This window comes from Myotis brandtii, unplaced genomic scaffold (genome assembly GCF_000412655.1).
Source record: "Myotis brandtii unplaced genomic scaffold, ASM41265v1 scaffold320, whole genome shotgun sequence".
NCBI lineage: Eukaryota > Metazoa > Chordata > Mammalia > Chiroptera > Vespertilionidae > Myotis > Myotis brandtii.
This window is the reverse complement of record NW_005362270.1, coordinates 11,888-30,687: the sequence shown is the minus strand read 5'-3', so window position 1 is coordinate 30,687 and position 18,800 is coordinate 11,888. Positions and strand designations below refer to the sequence as shown.

The 18,800-nt window shown below is 48.7% G+C and overlaps 2 protein-coding genes across 4 annotated transcripts in view; one reads left to right on the top strand and one right to left on the bottom strand.

The window, feature by feature from the left end:
• The window catches only part of LOC102249834, a 47,961-nt gene that overhangs the window by 17,415 nt on the left and 11,746 nt on the right, over positions 1–18,800 (bottom strand). For all 3 annotated transcript variants that reach the window (XM_014543198.1, XM_005870620.2, XM_005870625.2), the window contains exons 2-4: positions 11,564–12,526; positions 4,142–4,217; positions 2,073–2,173 (exon numbers count right to left, since the gene is read on the bottom strand). In XM_014543198.1, coding sequence (XP_014398684.1) covers positions 2,073–2,173; positions 4,142–4,217; positions 11,564–11,742 — 356 coding nt within the window. In that variant the 5' untranslated portion in view covers positions 11,743–12,526. The remainder of the gene's footprint in view (positions 1–2,072; positions 2,174–4,141; positions 4,218–11,563; positions 12,527–18,800) is intronic.
• IGFBPL1 (insulin-like growth factor binding protein-like 1) overlaps positions 14,948–18,800 on the top strand; it is a gene marked incomplete at its 3' end in the record, with an annotated part of 14,749 nt that continues 10,896 nt past the window's right edge. Inside the window, exon 1 of the mRNA XM_005870678.2 lies at positions 14,948–14,961. Within this exon, the coding sequence (XP_005870740.2) occupies positions 14,948–14,961 (14 nt within the window). The remainder of the gene's footprint in view (positions 14,962–18,800) is intronic.

Genomic DNA, 18,800 nt, shown 5'->3' with positions numbered 1-18,800 from the left:
CCTGAGGACATGAGTCAATCAGCTGTCAATATTCTGTTGGCATCATGCTAGAGGCAAGCTGAGGTTTTAGGGAAGCAGAGATCCTGCCAGGTGGCATGGAGGAAAATGGTAAACGGTGCTGAGAGCGCCACAGTGACACAGAGAGGCAGACACAGAGAGAATCCGTCTCCCAGAGATGCCCATCTCAAGAGCCCCGGTTCCCATGAGTCCAGCCTTGCAGTGAGACCTCTGTAACTTCATAAAAAACCCTGTTCTCATTTTATGTAAATAAGCTATTAACTATCTGTTTCTCCTAATCACAGGAGACCAGTCTACATCAGAGTAAGCAATTGCAATTGGATAGAAGAGCAAAGGCTTTCCCAGCAGAGTGTCACTTGAGGCAGGCCTCAATGAAATCTCAGGGTGGTGTGAAGAGCAACCTCACCTTCCTGAGCCATTTGCCTCTCTCACCTTCACCTCCAAGGATCAGCTCACGAAGCACCTCTTCTTTGAAGCCTCCCTGGCCACCCACTCCCAGTCAGGCACATCCAGTGTCCCCTCAGTCGTAAGCTCATGTCCGTGTTTCCCACACCTCCCTTTGTGTTATCACTTGTTTCGTAAAACATAAATGCCTCCGGGGTGGAGACCTAGCACAGGACCTTGATATTAGGTGCTCACCGCGTATGCGTGGACACGCACTTGGTTGCACTGAGTTGGATTTGAATCAATCTCACCTGCAGTGCGTGGGAGCTCTGTGAGACTCTGTTTCCCTATCTTTCAAGCAGAGATGGAACCCCCTGCTTTGCTGTATCATCGGAGCAGCGAATGAAGAACTGCCTGATAACCGTGGAGCACCACACACATGTGAGGGCTGATCAATGAGTGAGGATAGTGAGCCAAAACTACTCAGAAAATCAGAGGTTTTGATGGAAAAGTGGCCATGGAGTAAGTGAACTGTACCATTAACAATTTAATTCAAAACTGTCCAATGTGATCCATATAGAGTACCTACCTTCTAAAGAGTTCTGCACCAGGCCCTACAGGCCAAATGTTCAGGGCAGAGTCTGAAGATCTTCTTTACCCACCAGCCTTGGCCTTTCTCTGTGCCCCAACCAATGTGGCTTAGACTTGGCATCCTGAGATGGGCTGACTGCTCCAATGGGTGGTATCCAGAATGAACTTGCTACTCTGTGCTGGCATACAGGGTCCTTGGACATTGCAGTTAGATTTCTCTCTCCCTGAAGCCCAGGTCTTCTCTAGCCTCGGTCCTGACATCCTGGTCTCCTCTCCCTTCCCCAGAGGCCAAAGCTAAGGTCTCGGCATGTCCACATGCTTGAGCCTGCTTAGGTTATGACGCTGGGGGAATTAGAGCAAATATCAACCAGACCTGGGTTAAAGCTCTTGTCCCTTACTAGCTGTGTGGCCTTGGGCATGTCACTTAACCTCTCTGAGCCCAAGAGGACTCATCCATTACATGAACATAACCACTTTCACCATGCTAGGCTGGCAAGAGGGTTCACTGAAGTAATGCAGGCAAAGCAAATAGTTCAGTGTCTGGGTCACAGTTGGTGTGCAATAAATGTTAGCTGCTTTATTATAGTTATTAGAAATATTAATAAATATTGATAATGATGAAGAGAATGAACAATTAGACCTTAAGGGAAAATGTGGTCAGGGGTGCAGAGACTCAGAATAGCAGGGCTAGAAAGGCCCTGAAAGTGCCCTGGTCTAGTGGGCTCTCCTGGTGCAGGACTCATGGTGCCATCCCAACAGAAGGCATGCTGCCATCAGGGACAGGGAATGCACTTCCCCCTGCTTCCTGGTGTAGCCATAGTGCTGACTGTAGGAAGATCTGAGCCTCCTTGAGATGTTTTACTAGTAAGCATATCTGGGCACCCTTGGGTGCCTAGGATACAATGGCTTGGAAGCCAATTCTGAACTCTCAGGGCTTGGTTTGGGTTGGGGCAAGGCTGTCCACAGGGAGGCAGAGGTTGGGTGGAGGAGGTAACTGGGAGTTATCCTGGCCTGACAATTGGTGTTGGCTCCAATCACTGATACCAGAAGCTGCAGTGACCAGCCCTGGCTCTACTCACATGATAATTCCAAAGTGGTTCCCCAAGAGGTAAGAAGTGTCATCTCTCTGTTTGCAGTGCTCCCGTCTTTGGAGAAAGGACAAGACCAAAATGATGAAAAGCTACAGGGGAAGAAGATGAGAGGGTCAGTGGGAATATTCATCCTGGGCGTGGCCTTGGTGTCAGCTCTGAATGACACGTGTGGGTGAGCAGAGCACTCAGAATGTGTGCTCTGCTCAAACGCCAGAGGCACAGAGTGGCTGCACACACCCTGGAGCTTCCAGAATGTTTTGTAATGAGCTTTCCTTTGGGTTGCCCTGAACAGATGTGAGCTTAAATCTAGTATCTTCCATATACTGGCTGAGAGAGAGACTTAACTTCTCTGAATCTCAGTTTCCTCATCTGTAAAAAGGGGAAAATAACTGTCAGGGGAAATAACTTCTTTGCTTTTTCCTCCTTGTGGATTCAGTCATTTTCTCACATAGTTGAGGCCCTTTCTTCTTCTTTTCTACCAGAAACTTCTTAAGACTTGTCTACACTTGCTGACTCCATTTCTTTGCCTCTCACTTGCTCTTCAACCTCCTAACCTGCCCTCATTGCTCCATGGAAACAGCTCTGGCTAAAGTCACTAATTACCATCTTGTTGTTTCATATGATGTAAACTTGAAGCTCAACTCTGGCTTGACCTTCCAGCAGCATTCCTTCCACCTCCTCTTCTTAGAATCACTCCTCCCTAGCCTTCCATGCTTTCCTGGGTTTTCTCCATTACGTCTCAGTCTCCATTGTTAGATCATTCTTTTTTTTTTTAATATTTTATTGATTTTTTTACAGAGAGGAAGGGAGAAAGAGAGTCAGAAACATCGATGAGAGAGAAACATTGATCAGCTGCCTCCTGCGCACCCCCTACTGGGGATGTGCCCGCAACCAAGGTACATGCCCTTGACCAGAATCGAACCTGGGACCCTTCAGTCTGCAGGCCGACGCTCTATCCACTGAGCAAACCGGTTAGGGCTGTTAGATCATTCTTTATCCAACCATGAGATTTGGAATTCCTCCTAGTTCAGTCCAAGGAACACTCTTCTTATTACCCGATCCTCTCTTCCTCAGCAATCTCATCCATGTCCATGCTTTCCATGACCACCAATACACAGAAGACTCACAAACTTGATCTTTAGCCCAGACATGTCCTTGAGCTCCATAACTGTTCCAAATACACAGTTGGCATTTCTTTTTGAAAGATTCTTGAATTCAGTACATCTTACATGAAACTCATGATTTTCCTCCCTGCCCAATTCCTTCATCCACCCCAAACCTGGACCTCTTCATATCTTCCTTAACTAGAAAATGGCAGATACCACCATCCTCCCAGCTGTGCAAGTTAGAAACCAGAGTCATCCTCATCATCTCCCTCTCCTTAACTTCTCTATCCAATCCATTACCGAGTCCTATTGCTTTTACTCCCAAATGTCTTGAGTTGACCACCATCATCTAGGATGAGGTAAAACTGCCTCTCACCTGGACCCCCACAACCATCTCCTAACTGGTCTTTCTGTGGCCTCTCTGGCCCGCCTCCAACATGATCCCAACACTGCAACCAGAGTGATCATTTCAAAACATAAATCTGATCACACCACCCTCATGCTAGAAACACTCTAATTACTTCCCATTGTACTTAGAATAAAGACAAAACTCCTTTACACAGAGCCCCACAGTGCTCCTCCTGGCCTGACCCTGCCCACCTCCCTGGATAGCTCCACCTCAATTCACCCCAGCCACACCAGCCCTCCCGGTTACTCACACTCTCCAATCCTCCCCGCAACACATACGCACACAGAGAACCTTTGCACATGCCCTTCCTTTCGCCTGAAATGCTCTCTCTTGCATCTTCCAATAGAACCCAGCTCCATCATTGCTTCCCTGAAAAGCCAGGATCTCCGACTCTACACCCTTAAAAGCCTTCTTCTGCCTGTGTTTCTAGTGTATAACGTCAAGAAATCTGCTGACCTCTTCAGGCCCCTATGGGAGCTTGTGGGTGGGAGCAGCCCAGTTCCTCTTCCATCCCCTCCTCCACCCTCTCCTGCTTTACTTACTGATGGGATGAGGGAGTAATGGAGAAAGAGTTCCATGTCCACCAAGCCAGTGCAGGTGCCATTTAACTGCCTTGTCCTGGAAAATGGCCAAAAAACACATTCATATCATCGGTCACTGCTGCAGGCGTTCGCCCTTCGGTCCTGACCATCACTGTCGGGAGTCTGGCTTGCAGTCCACTAAGATCATCTGATCTTTTTAAATTTTGCTTTCTCAGAGCCAGTACTACCCACGTGTGATGTACCTTCCCCAAGTGGATTAACCTTTTTTCCGATTTCTTTCTCCACCCTGATCGTCTACCCAACCGCCCTGCTAACTGGGCCTAACTCCTTCCTTTCTTTTTCTTTTTTTTAAAAAAAATATATATTTTATTGATTTTTTACAGAGAGGAAGGGAGAGGGATAGAGAACCAGAAACATCGATGAGAGAGAAACATCGATCAGCTGCCTCCTGCACATCTCCTACTGGGGATGTGCCTGCAACCAAGGTACATGCCCTTGACCGGAATCGAACCTGGGACCCTTGAGTCCGCAGGCCAATGCTCTATCCACTGAGCCAAACTGGTTAGGGCACTCCTTCCTTTCTTGATGACACAGTCAGGGACAGATTCAGGTCCTGTGGGGCCCAAAGCTTATATCATTTGGACATCCTTTTCAAATGTAACTACAAAAATATCTTATTTTCTCCATGTTTTAAGGAAAACATATGACCATGTAAACACTGAACTAAGGTGCCCCCACCCTCCAGCAGCCTTGGAAGCGTCCTGAGGAACCCTGAGACTTAAGTTTCCATAACTTCGCAGGAAACCAGCCTTTGGACACAGTTTTCCAAAAACAGAGGTCAAGAAGCGTCAGCTCGCTTCTGACCCACGCTGGGCCCTTGGGGCAGAACAGCGGTTATCTGGACGATAGAGTGTGGACTCTGTCCTCTCCAGGCTTCAGTCTGCAGGCCAGGGCTGCTGGGGTCTCACGTCTGAAACACGTGACAGACAGTTTTGTGACTTCTCTTCAAAGGGACCTCCTTTCTGGGGCTCTCACCACACTTGCTCGTGCTGCTCTAACTTCCACCGCACCAGCTCTGCATGCTCTCACACCTCCAGATCTCTGCTCACTCTGTTCCCTACCCCAGCAGCATCCATCCAGCCGTCTCCTGTGCTTTCTTCCCTGGCCAGCTCCTACTTTTCCCTCAGAAGTCTCAGGGGAGAGCACTCCGCTGGGGAGCCCTTGAGCATGACACATTGCCCCATAATTCTTTAAAATTCCAGTGCTCCCCGGTTTTGTCTAACGATGAGTCTGGAACATCTAGAAGTGGAGGGGGTTGGGAGGAGCTTAAGCTGTCAGCAATGTGATAGGACTGTAAAGCTCAGACTCTGGCTTTCAGGAAGGTCAACTGAGCACATACATCAGTCTCCCCTTCCCATAAGAAAACCATCAGATGTGATTTTTTAAAAAGAAAGAAAATATGGCCATATTTGAAAGCAAGAAGAAAACCTATCAGGGACACAGACCCTGAGCAGTGGAAAGAGATTGGGACCAGATCAAAGAGAAAAAGCATCAGCCGACACGGTCCAGGCTGTGGGGCCGGTCGAGAAGTGCTCGACACCGGAGTGCAGGAGGCTGAAGCAGGATGGGGCTGCCCACTGACCACAGAACGATGGCCTGGGATTGATCGGGTACCCAAGTGTCCTCCCACCCCAGCTGACCAGCGGGGCAGTGGTGTTTAGATCTGAGGGAGTAGTACCTACGGGTCACTCAGAGAGAGGCAGTGCCCAGATCACAGGTGGCACCTGGGAGGGACCAGGAGTTCCAGCTTCCAGAAGGCCAGCTCCTGAGGCACCCCATCTAGGGATGCCCCACCCCACCCACTGCACTGAAAGAGGCCTTGTACTGGCAGCAGCTGCCACCCTCCCACAGCTAATATCCCAGGGGAAAGCCCCATCACAAAGATGAGCAAAGAACCACCAAACATCTAAGGAAAGATGACACCACAGAAGGGAGCCAGAAAGTCAATAGACAGAGGAACTTACTCCCGAGGAAATAAAGTCAACGCAGAATAGAGGGGATTCTCTAAACAAAGACTTAATCAAGGAGGAAGGAGAGGGGTACAGAAAGCAACAGCAGGCAAAGAAATTAGCAAAACTTATGGTTGATCCTGAGCACAGAATTTTACATATATATTTATATATAACAAACTTATCCTATAAATTTACATTTATATAAGTTACATAAAAATAATATAAATATTCATATATTTACACTTATATTATTGACAATGTAACTAAATTTATAAATGTGAATTTATTACATAAATAAGTTTATGTATGTATATATAGACCATTTTTAGAAACACAATTACGCAAAAGACCCTCTCTGAAACAAATATTGGAGGAAACTTTCAAGCAATAGGAAAAATACATCTAAATGGAGAAGGATTTAAAAGCAATCATGGCCCAGCCTGTGTGGCTCAGTGGTTGAGTGTCAACTTATGAACCAAGAGGTCCCTGGTTTGATTCCCGGTCAGGTGAGTTCAAGGAAGGTGGGTAGTACAGCCCTGTAAATAAGGGGTCCTCAGCTACGGAGGCTGGTGCCACTGGCCACGCTTCCGCTCCAGCAGCCACTTCGGTGAACACATGAAGCATGCACCCGAGTCAACCCAACTCAGAAAGCCACGGAGACACTGTCTTGGTCTCTGAGGCCCACGAGGCTTCCTTGTGAGTCCGGGGCTGGTGGGGCAGGTCTGGTGCGGGGTGGGTAACACCTGCTGGGCAGCAGCAAACCAGCACCCCTAAATCTAGAAGGCCCACTTTCAAGTGGTGATGCCTTGGAAATGCGTTTATGATACGCTGTTAAATGGAAAAAAATGATAAAACAGTATGATCCCAGGTTGTGAAGTGGTGGAACTAGTAGAAATCTTTTTCCTTTCTTTTCCCCTGGAAAACAGCCTCCGTGTTCAGTGAGGATGATCCTCATTCTCTCTCCACTGCCTGCTTTTGAATAGCTCTGGCCAAAGGAAAGGAGACTCTCGCTGGCTGTGTTTCTAACTCCTCAGACCCCAGACCGTTTGCTCCTCTGTTTCCTGGAGTGTCTCGGGTCAGCTATTCCCCGGGCTGAGCACCCCTTCCCAAGCCTCAATCAAGCGCCTATTGCGGGCAGCCAGCTGGCATCCCTGGCCTCCTGCTAGGTGTGAGGTGTCAGGAGCTCCCCTACCCTGTACTCCTGACCACACAGTGGACTGAAGTCCTTCACCTGGTTAACCAGTAGCCAGAGCGGCTGCCCATGCCTGGCCCCGTGACCAGTCTCCCACTTCCATGCTGCTAGCAGGGTGGCCCAAAGCATGGCAGCCTTGCCCAGAACCGTCCCGCTGCCCTCCCCAGCCGCCAGCCTCCTCGGAGGCCCTCCTGAAAAGAGGCCCAGCCAGGAAACCAGCGGCGTTTGCCCCAGCCCTGGTGCTCAGTGCCAGGCTCAGGGGACTCATGGGTCTCAGTCTAGTCAGTTGTTAATTGCGAAGTTGGACTTAGCCCGCTGTCACAGCAGCCAGCCCACTGTTTAGAAATGTCTTTTTATGGGTCTATGTCCCCAGTGGATGGGGAGCTTCTCGGGGGCATTCATCTCCACGTGCCCAGTTCCTAGCCTGACATGTGGCACTAGCAGGTGTCACTGATATTCCCAAATGGATGGGTGGGAAGCTAACATTTCTCCAGGGCCTGCTGTGAACCAAGCTTACCCTTTAAGGGTTATCCTTTTATTGTTAACTAACTTCATCCTCACAGCAGCCCGGAGAGAGAGGTCCTGTTATCAACCCATTTCACAGGTGAGGATGAGGAGGCATCAAAAGAAACTTGTCTAAGCTTACCCAGCTGGTGAGTTGGGGAGCCAGGACTTAAAACTCGGGCAATGTGGATGATGTAATTCCAACAGGCGGCTGTCTGAAGGAGGGGGAGCAGGTGGGAGGACCAACAAAATAAGACTGCCGTGCGTTGACGACTGTTGGAGCTGGGTGGGAATGTGGGGGGGGGGGGGGGGGGGGGGAAGTACACTTCTTTTTGTGAGTGAAATCCACGGTGAAATGACAGGCTGTCTGAAGGAGGGGGAGCAGGTGGGAGGACCAACAAAATAAGACTGCCGTGCGTTGACGACTGTTGGAGCTGGGTGATGGGAATGTGGGTGTTCTTTACACTAGTCTCTGCTTTTGTATAAGCTTGCACACTTTCCTAAAAAGTAGTTTATGTTTCTCAAATAAAACTAAGTCTATGACTATCATACAACCCACAGAGGCTGCCTGCCACCTTGCTGACAGTGTCTTTGGCCCACTCCCCTCTCTCGCCCCCTCCATTGCCCTCAGGCCTGACTCTGACAGCCTCCCCAGAGAGTCGCCTGCATCTCTGTCCACCTCGCTCTCTAATTGCCTGTTGGTTTGTCTCCGTCTGTCACTTTCTGTGACTCTGAGAATCAGGGAAAAGTTCTACAGTGAAAGACAGAGACTCTCTTTCAGAGACTTTTGTCCAGAGACTCTCTTTTCTCTGTGTGTCCAAATCTCTGTTTTCTTCTTTGCCTCAACCTCTTCCATTCATTTTGACCTTGCTGTGCAGCTAGGGAAGGTCAGCTCTGGGTCAGTACCCTGCCTCAGAGGGCGTGTCTTGGGGTGTTTCTATGCTGATGTGGGTCCTCAGGTCGGCCTGGAGGGAAAAGCCGGGATTTGGAGACAGACACCTTGAGATCTTGGGTGAATCATTTCTCCTCCTGAAGCCTCGGCTGCTTTGTCTGTAGAATGGGAGTGATGCCACCACTTCCCTGGGTCGTTAGAGAACGAGTAGGAATGGCGCTTTGTTAACTGAGAAGCGCCACGCATGCTGGTTCTCGGGCCTGCTTCCACCTTCCCTACAACTACCTCCCCCCCACACACACTGTGTCACAAGGTGGGAGTGGGGACTCCAAGCAGCAGCCTGGCCCCCAGCAGACTCTGGGGTGCTTTCCTGGGGTGGCACCGGCATTACCAAGAGACACGGGAGCCCCTGTACCAAGGAGCTGGATACCCTGGCTGGGTGCCCTGGCTCCACCAGAACTAGCTGGTTAACCATCTCAGAGAAACAGAGTCAGCTCGGCCAGGTCGGCAACAGAGCTCTCCCCGGGGGCCCAGCGGTGGGACCTTCCCCGTGCCAAGCTACAGGCACCGCGGGAAAGAACGGTGCTTTACAGCTGACGCAGCATCCCCATTCTCCAGGCCTCGCGGATCCTCAGAGCGAGGTCAGAGAGAGGCTGTCACAGGCCCACAGTGGGGCTCACACACAGGCACTAACTTAAGCCATGAGGGTTAGAGATTAGGTATCAGTTGGCCTTTAGTGTCTGGCCTGTCTTTATTCCATTTTCTCCTAGGACCTCCCTGCTTCCTCCTCTGTGCCCAGATCTCTGTTTATTCTCCTGTGCCTTGACCTTGCCCATTCATTCTGAGCTTACGGTACAGCTCAGAAAGGTCAGCTCCAGGGGGTGTGTTTCAGGTGCTTTCACACATGCCTGAAAAGTTTGGAGAGAGCGACATGAAAGAAAAGGTGCTTGAAGAAGACAGAAGCCCAGTTTTCTACTCCCTACCATGCTTAACTGTCCAATAAAGCAACATTTGTTTTCATTTCTTTTCACTTAATAAAATAATAATAATAACTATCACATACTGAAGGTTTGCCACATGCTGGACATTGAACTAAGGCCTTTATGGTTATTATCTCACTTAATCCTTTCACAATTTAGGCAGCGCGGATTATTATTCCCACTTCATGGATGAGAAAACTGAGGCGTAGAGAGAAAGAAGTAAATGCCCGAAGTCACTCAGCTAGAAAGCAGCAGAGCTATCATTTGAACCCTTGTTATATTTTCTACACAGGAAACATATTCACACACAAAATTACATTAAGACATTGAAAAGGGTTCTGTGTCTGTGGTCCTTGGAGAAGACAGGGACCCCTTATCTTCACTGGGCAGACAAGTTTCACAACATGCTCAGGCCTGAGCCCGCCCTGTAAGAAGGGCCCTGGCCAGCTAGCCCACGTCCAGGGAGATGACCGTGATGGAGAGAAGGTCCTGAGAGGGATGCGTGGAGAGTATGGTGCTGACGTCAAATAAATGTCAGGGGCCCAGAGGCCACACTGGCACCTCAGGTGGGCCAAGTTCTTTGGGTTCAGCCCAACTTTTCTGAGTCCAGACCATGAAGCCAGTTGACTGCCTCTTGGTCATCTCCTTTCGATGTCCCATGGGCACCCCAGTCCAACATGTCCCAATGGAACACCCCCTCCAACCTGCTCCTCCTCTGGGGGCCCTCCCCTCAGGAATGGCACCATCATCCACCCTTTAGTCTAAGCCAAAGACTGAGTCATCCTCAACTCCTTCCTCTCCAAGTCACTCCCATTCAAGCCCAGTCAGTTCAACCTCTCCAATCACTACCAAATTCAGATACATCTCGATCCCTACAGCCCCCTGCTTAGTCCAGGCCACTGTCATCTTCACCTGGACTTTGCAGTAGCCTCCTGCCAGGTCTCCTACCTCCAGCATTGCCCCTCTCCAACCCATTCCCCACTCTCTGACCAACTTCCTAAGAGTCCATATTCCAGCACATCACTCCCCTGGTCCCTCTCAGCCCAAGGAACCCAGCTGGAGAGAGAAGAGAGAGAGACCAATTCCCTTGGGCTTTCTAGTTCATGCCCCCACCCACCAAGCTGACTCCCTGCTCTCGGTCCCCCTGTCCATCAAGCTGATCTCTGGTCTGTTTCCCGTCACGTGCCCTTTTCCATGCACTGCTCTCTGGCTCCCTCCCGCCTGTGCCTGTGCCTGCAGGGATCTCCTTCTCCAAGTGACTCTCATGATGCCTGTCTGTGTCCTCATGACTCCTTCTCTCCCTTTGCCTTCCACAGCATCCCCTGACAAGCTACACGGATGCACCGTAACCCCAGAGAGCAAAGGTTCTATTTTGTGTATATCTGGAGTAGTCTTTTCCTTTCTTAGATCTTAGACATTTGCATGGCTGAATGAGAACTCTTCATTCCTGACATCTGGGCAGGACTTTCCACCTCTCAAAGTCCTGTCACATTCTGTTCTCGGTGATCTCCACAAAGCTGTGGGCTAAGAAGGACGGGGGCTATTACTCCCAATTTATTGAGATCTGCCAGAAACTGCAGAGCCAGGATTCAAACCCGGGTCCTCTAACACCACGCCTGGACTCTTCCCACTCCACTCCGGGGCTCCAAAAGGAAGATGAACGAAATCTGCTCACTTACCCAAGAACCCTATCCAGGACTCTTTTCTCTGTGCCAGCCTGCACAAACTAGCGAAACCAGGCCTTTCTCCCGATTTCCATGAGTCACCAACATCAGAGGAGGAAGCTGCCAGGACACACGGTTGTCCAGCATGACTGGTCTTACACCTTGTCTCGGAACTCACCTCTCGGCTATGGAAATCATCTCGGTGGGAAAGCACCACCCGCAGTCCTGGTGAGGGATTTGCTTCTCGGGTTGTCCTTTGAGCTTCTCCAGCCGCTTGGTTATGACTGCTTCTGACAGTCCGGAGTTCCACCCCGTTCTCTTCACAGCACCCAGAAAACTCACGGAAAAGGCAAACATCCAGTCAAATATTTACCAGAGAAATCGAAGCAAGCGGGTGGCCTTCTTCCTTGTTTCTGAACGCTGCTGGCTATTCTTCTGCTCTTCCTCCTCTTCTCACACTGAGTCAACAGGAACCTCCCTCCTACTTCCCCTCTCCTGGGCCCTTGTTGTCTCTTGTAGGCCCCTGCCATAAGCACTGGCCCTCTGAGCCATCAGAGCTTTGCCCAGCGGAGGCCTCTAACTGGCTGTAAAAATTATTACCAGCAATCCAGTAGGACTGTGCCTCAATATTTCCAAGCAATAAACGAGGAAACTGGAACCACTCACTGATTTTAAGATTCTCCTTGGAAACAAGGCCGCCCATTTGCTGGGAGAAAGGGTTGGAGACAAGTTAAAAATGAATCCCACATTAAAAAAAAAAAAAAGAATCCCACAGATATGGTGGAGAATGTGGTAAGACTTCTAAGTTACCATAATTGCCCATGGATTCTAAATGCCCACCCTGTTTCCAAATGATCTTCTGGGGCTTAATGGCAACTAGACTCCAGGGAGTCACTGCATCCATCAGCTCCTAAGCCAGTCTACGGCCCCACCACACTTTTATCACCCGTAAGTTGTCTGTGGCTCCTCCCCTTCTCCATTCATTATGCCTCCTATTGGTTCTTATCCATCCATCTGTGCCAGAGGGTTCAGGGTGTGGGTATGTCTTGTTCACTTCCTCTTTTTCCTTCTGCCAGCATGGAGTTGGTGTTCAGAATGGTGGAGCCACAACCTGGAAGGAGCCTGGGTCCCTGAATCAACACTGAAGGAGAACAGGAATAGCCGTTTAGCTTTTACATGAATAAGCAATAAAATTCTATGTTAGGACCATTATACACTTTGGAGTTGGCTATAGCACCTAGTTCTTATCCTAATCAATACACTGTATTTTCCATCCACACTGCTTCTGCCCCAGATCCAGTCCTCTGCACCTCCGGTCTAGACTATGGTAAGAGCTCTCTAATGGCCTTGCAGCTTCTAGGCTCTAAGCTCAGTGCATGCATACATACACCTCCCTGCAGCACAACTCAGATCTGTCACACCCCTGCCAAGCATCGTCCCATACTCTGCACTCCCGACTCGAGCACTCCAAGCCAAGCCTTCCAAGAAGTTGCTTTAACCCTCTTTTCCAGCCTCATCTCCACTGGTTTCCTACACACATCTACAGGGTTTTTTAAGTTGCTTATTCTGGATCTTCAGGGAGCAAGGAACAGAGATCTACTCAAATTGCCCTGAATTAAAGGGGCTTCCTATTACTCCCCGGCAAGGGCTGGGATCCAACCTGGGAAGGTGTTGGAAACTGAGGTTCTTGGGAATAGTTCTTCCCCTCTCGTGGCCAATGGGTTTCTCTTTCTCTCATCTCTCTCCCTCTTGGTATTTTGGCTTCAATCTATTCTCTCTGCAGTTCAGTCCCTTTGCTTCCTTATGATTTCCACTCTCCCCTGGTTTCAACTCAGCACTGTCCTGACTCTAGCTCACATCATCCTTTCACCTTCTACCCGCAAAATTCACTGGCTCCTTTCCAGGCTTTCCCAGGTCTAATTACCGGGAGAAAAGATCTACCCAGTTTATCTTTTCCCCCAGGTAGGACACAGGCTAGTCTATGCTCTTCTGTCTTTGACTCAATCCCACACCCCTTATATTCGTTTTCCTAGGGCTGCCATGACAAAATGCCACACACTGGGTGGCTAAAACAACAGACATTCATTATTTCACAGTTCTAGAAGCTGAAGTCCAAAATCAAGGTGTCAGCAGGTTTGATTTCTACTAAGACCTCTTTCCTTGGCTCGCAGAAGGCTGCCTTCTCACTGGGTCCACACACGGGCTTTCCTCTGTGCAGGTGCATCCCTGGTGTCTCTGTCTGTCCTAATCTTCTCTCCTTATGATGCCACCAGTCAGGTGGGATTAGGGCAGTGATGGCGAACCTTTTGAGCTCGGCGTGTCACATTTTGAAAAAACCCTAACTTAACTCTGGTGCCATGTCACATATAGAAATTTTTTGATATTTGCAACCATAGTAAAACAAAGATTTTGGTATTTATTTTATATATTTAAATGCCATTTAACAAAGAAAAATAAACCAAAAAAATGAGTTCACGTGTCACCTCTGACACGCGTGTCATAGGTTCGCCATCACTGGATTAGGGCCTCCCCTAATGGCCTCATTTTAACTTAATTTCCTCTTTACAGGCCCTATCTCCAAATACAGTCCCATTCTAAGGTGCTGGGGTTAGGGCTTCAATATATGAATTTGGGGGGGACACTACCCAATCCATAACACCCCTGGTCTAAGCAGCTCTGGTGGAGTGGGAGAGGGTCATGGAGGCAGTGAGCAGGCACCATCACTGACAAACTCAGGCCATTGGTGTTTGCCCACCTTGATCCCTTTACTCCCACCCAGAACACGATCTCCACCTCTGCTCCCCACCATCGTCTTTGTTCATTAAGTCCTACCTCAAGCATCATATCTGGCATGAAGTGTCTCCTGATCACCAGGTATAATCTTATTTCCCCTGGCTTGGTCTACATCTCTTTCACAGCATGTAGTTAGGCCTTTATCTGTTTAATGCATTTAACGCATATTTATGGCGAAGCAGTCTGGTGCAGGGGTTCAGAGTGTGGACCTTGGGGCCAACTCCACCATTTACTAGCTGTGTAGCTCTGGGCAAGGTACATGGTTAAGCTCTCTGAGCCTCAGTTTTACCTGAGATAAGGCACACCTGCTTGATGGACATGTGAAGTTGAAGTGACCTAATACACATACAACGCTCAGGAGGGGGCCTCACGTGCAGTAAGTGCTCAGTGGCATTAGCTGTTACTGGGCGCCTGTTCTCTGCCAGGTCCTGACTGCATGCGACCACACAGTCACGTCACAGTTCAGGTGTCCAGGTCTCAGCTCCCCTGCTAGATCACAGCGGCCAAGAGGCCACGACTCGACCTGATTCAGCATGACAGGGGAGGCCCCATAAGTGCTGGTTCTCAAAATTGAAAATAATGGAAGAAAAATGAAAAAGACAGAAATATAAAGACCGCGTACAACATCACTCTCTTCTACTGGGCGCCTGTTCTCTGCCAGGTCCTGACTGCATGTGACCACACAGTCACGTCACAGTTCAGGTGTCCAGGTCTCAGCTCCCCTGTTAGATCACAGCGGCCAAGAGGCCACGACTTGACCTGATTCAGCATGACGTCTCTGGGGTACAGGGGAGGCCCCATAAGTGCTGGTTCTCAAAATTGAAAATAATGGAAGAAAAATGAAAAAAAAACCAGAAATATAAAGACCGCGTACATCATCACTCTCTTTCTCGATGCCTAGAAACAAAGAAACACTGCAAATGTGTTTTCTCTGGAGCCAGGCCCTCTCTGTGCCTGGAAGAAGCAGTTCCTGGTGCATCCATGCGGTGTCGTTCAGGGAAAAGCCTTGCAAAGTGCTGCTTCTTCCAGGCGCATGGAGATGCTATCCCTTTGGGGAGCGCCCACCTGCCAGAAGCTTCCTGGCTCCACTGCTCAGGCTCAAATGGGCATTCTAAACTCTGATCATGCTAGTTCTTCTCACAATTCCTCTCTTCACACCCTTAAGGAAGAGTCATTTTGAACTGCACTGACCACCCTGGGGAGGTTGGGAAGGGAGCCACCTTCAAGGGGGAGAAACACTAAGACACTTGTTATGAAGTGTTTAAGTTCAGGAAAATTCCATCCATAGAAATAAGGACCCATTTCTAAGGGGTGACCATGCTGCAGACATGACCCCTTTTGAACCTGAAGTCAAACCTGTGTAATAGATTTCATTTTCCCTCTCCCATACTTTCTCAGTTTAGTGTTGAATCAAAACATAGAACTTACATGGATCCGGAGAATATGTCAACATTTGATTTGTCTCTATCATTCTAATCTATTGCCTCTCTTATCCAATGTGCACTGATTCCTTTTTAAGGCTTTGGGGCATTTGAATACTTTTGCAGAATTCATCCAGGTTATTGATAAAAACCTGAATAGAACAGAGCCCTAGAGCACTCCACTAGAGACCTCTTTCCAGGAGCCAGGTAACGATGCTGCAGGCAGCTGGCAAAGAGTGGGAAAGAGATGACTGACTGCACCCGAACTCGGGTTAGGAAGGGTTACTGTGTTTAGCCCTGTGTTCAGCAGGGTTCAGAGTTCCGGAGACTTGACGGAAGGAAATTCAGTAGTTCATCACAAAGACAATGCTTGTATCTCAAGTGCTGGGAGCCTATCACAAGACAGCCTCTATTTATTCTGTAGACCTATGGCTTAATTATTAAGCTCAGAAACAAAGTAACCAAGATATATGGAAGACCTAGTTCTTTGCTAGTGACATTGATAGCTTTCTGGGGTGGGTATGACCTTTGACTAAGAACATTTTTCTCTCTTTGAAAAACAATGAAACTAACCTATATTCCTATCCTGTCCCTTCTCTGTCACAAACAGGGCTGGCTCCTCCTGCTGGCAGAAGAAAGACAAACTCCTAAGCTGGGTATTCAGTGACTTTTGTGACGTGACCTCAATTTATCGTCACAGACTAGGCTCAACTCTGGGTAAGTCCACAGGAAAGCTGGACTGACGTCTCAGGTGCCACCCACCTCTCCTGCCCTCACTCATGTCACAAAGCACCCATGTGCCAAGAAGTATGCTAGTCCCTGAGGACAGACACACATCTTGTGCCCTCTTCCCAGGTTGGCCAAGATCCTGGCTTAAGCACAGTATCCTCCCTAGGGAGGTTTTGGTGCTTTTCAGTTTATCTCAGCTGGAATACTGAGGAGGGGAGAGATTACTGCACCAGAAGGCAGGCTGGACGAACGGCCAAGGTGGTGCTGCACAGGGACAGACAGGAGCAGCAGATCAGACCCTGCAGAGGCCATTTCTAGAGCCCCAGGAGGGGGACCCTTTAAAATGAAGGCCAACCAAACTGAAGCTGGGGTGACTATCTGTATGCATTCCTCTTCTCTCCTCTGGACCGAGAGCGCCTTGTTCCAGCACTTTGGCTCATTTGTATTATTAGAAAATGTTTATCAAACTAATGAATTAGGAACATCATTCCTAGATCTGTAATCCCTGGGCTGTCCACAAGATGGCGATTTGCACGGGTGGCACAACAAACTGCATTTTGGTGGAAGCCATAGGAAAAGATGCTGAAGGGAAGAATGGAGAAGCAGGAAAGACTTTCTGCAGACTTATCATCCTCTGCCCCGCCCCTGGCGGGAACATGCTATCCCCTCCATCCACATTTAAAGTATCTGCCTGTCAGACAGTAATGCCACCAGCACCAACCCTGGATTCCATGGTACCCAGCAGGCCAGGCAAGGCCAGTGATCTGGTCCTCTCCAGCCTCACCTCCTGCCTCCTGAGCTTCCACACCCCACACAGCTCTGCAGCTGGGCTGAGCTTTCTCCCCGCTCCCCACTGTACGGTGTTCTCTCTGCTCTTCCTGCCTTCAGACACACACTGTTCCCTCTCTCTGCCCTCCTTCCAGACAACTCCCACTGTCTCCCCAAGACTGTTTAGGAAGCACCTTTTCCAGAAAGCCTCCTAACCCTTGCCAGACAATAGACAAGCCTAAACTTCCTTCCATCCTCACTTTCCCCCATAATTCTATGGGCCCACAAGTGTTGCCCACAGTGTTAACTGGCTCTCTGGGAACCAGAGTTCACTCGGCTATGGGCTTTTGGGCAGTTTCAAAAAGGAAATGGATGCCAATCATCTTCAAAGCTTTGGAATGTTTTCTCCACCCAGATATCACAGGCTCAGGGATGGATAACTGCATTTTTTGTGCAATTAAACGCTGTGTGAAGTTTAAAAGTCTGAACCCAATCCCAAATATATCACCGTATCTCATTACAACCCAAATCACTCCTGACTTTGATATGCACCACGACTTTATGTAGTATTAAGGGGGGAAAGCTAATTAAACGATGCTTCTAACTATTTCAAGATGATAATAAGTGGGGAAACTGTGGGAAAAACCACAGGTGGAAAAACCAAGCACGGAATAATGTGCAGGGCATGCTGCTGTGTGTGTATGTGTTTAAAGAGAGGGGGCTATGTGATGACACTTTTTCCAGACAACTCCCACTGTCTCCCCAAGACTGTTTAGGAAGCACCTTTTCCAGAAAGCCTCCTAACCCTTGCCAGACAATAGACAAGCCTAAACTTCCTTCCATCCTCACTTTCCCCCATAATTCTATGGGCCCACAAGTGTTGCCCACAGTGTTAACTGGCTCTCTGGGAACCAGAGTTCACTCGGCTATGGGCTTTTGGGCAGTTTCAAAAAGGAAATGGATGCCAATCATCTTCAAAGCTTTGGAATGTTTTCTCCACCCAGATATCACAGGCTCAGGGATGGATAACTGCATTTTTTGTGCAATTAAACGCTGTGTGAAGTTTAAAAGCCTGAACCCAATCCCAAATATATCTCATTATATATTACATATATCTCACCATATCTCATTATAACCCAAATCACTCCTGACCATGAGATGCACCACGACTTTATATAGTATTAAGGGGGGAAAGCTAATTAAACGATGCTTCACTAATTGTAGGAGAGGCCTGATTTCAAGATGATAATAAGTGGGCAAACTGTGGGAAAAACCACAGGTGGAAAAACCAAGCACGGAATAATGTGCAGGGCATGCTGCTGTGTGTGTATGTGTTTAAAGAGAGGGGGCTATGTGATGACACTTTTATAGGCATACAAAGTTCCCGGAAAGACACACCAACAACCGGAGTGCCCTGTTGAAGCTGGTCTGGGGCATTGGGTGGAAGGGAAACCCCCGTGACATCACTACATCCATTTGTAAACTTTGACATTTTAAACCATATATTCCTTTTTAAAAATAAAACTTTGAAAAATGCAAAATAAAATGGCGCATCCTTCTGAGAGGATTAAGGAGCATAATATTTGGAGCCGGCCTTGGATCTGGAAACCGTATGTACAATACAGACTACATAGTGACTTCGGGCAAGTTCCTGCCCCGACTGCGTCCCAGTATCTCCGGGACCCAACTGCAGAGCGGCCAGGA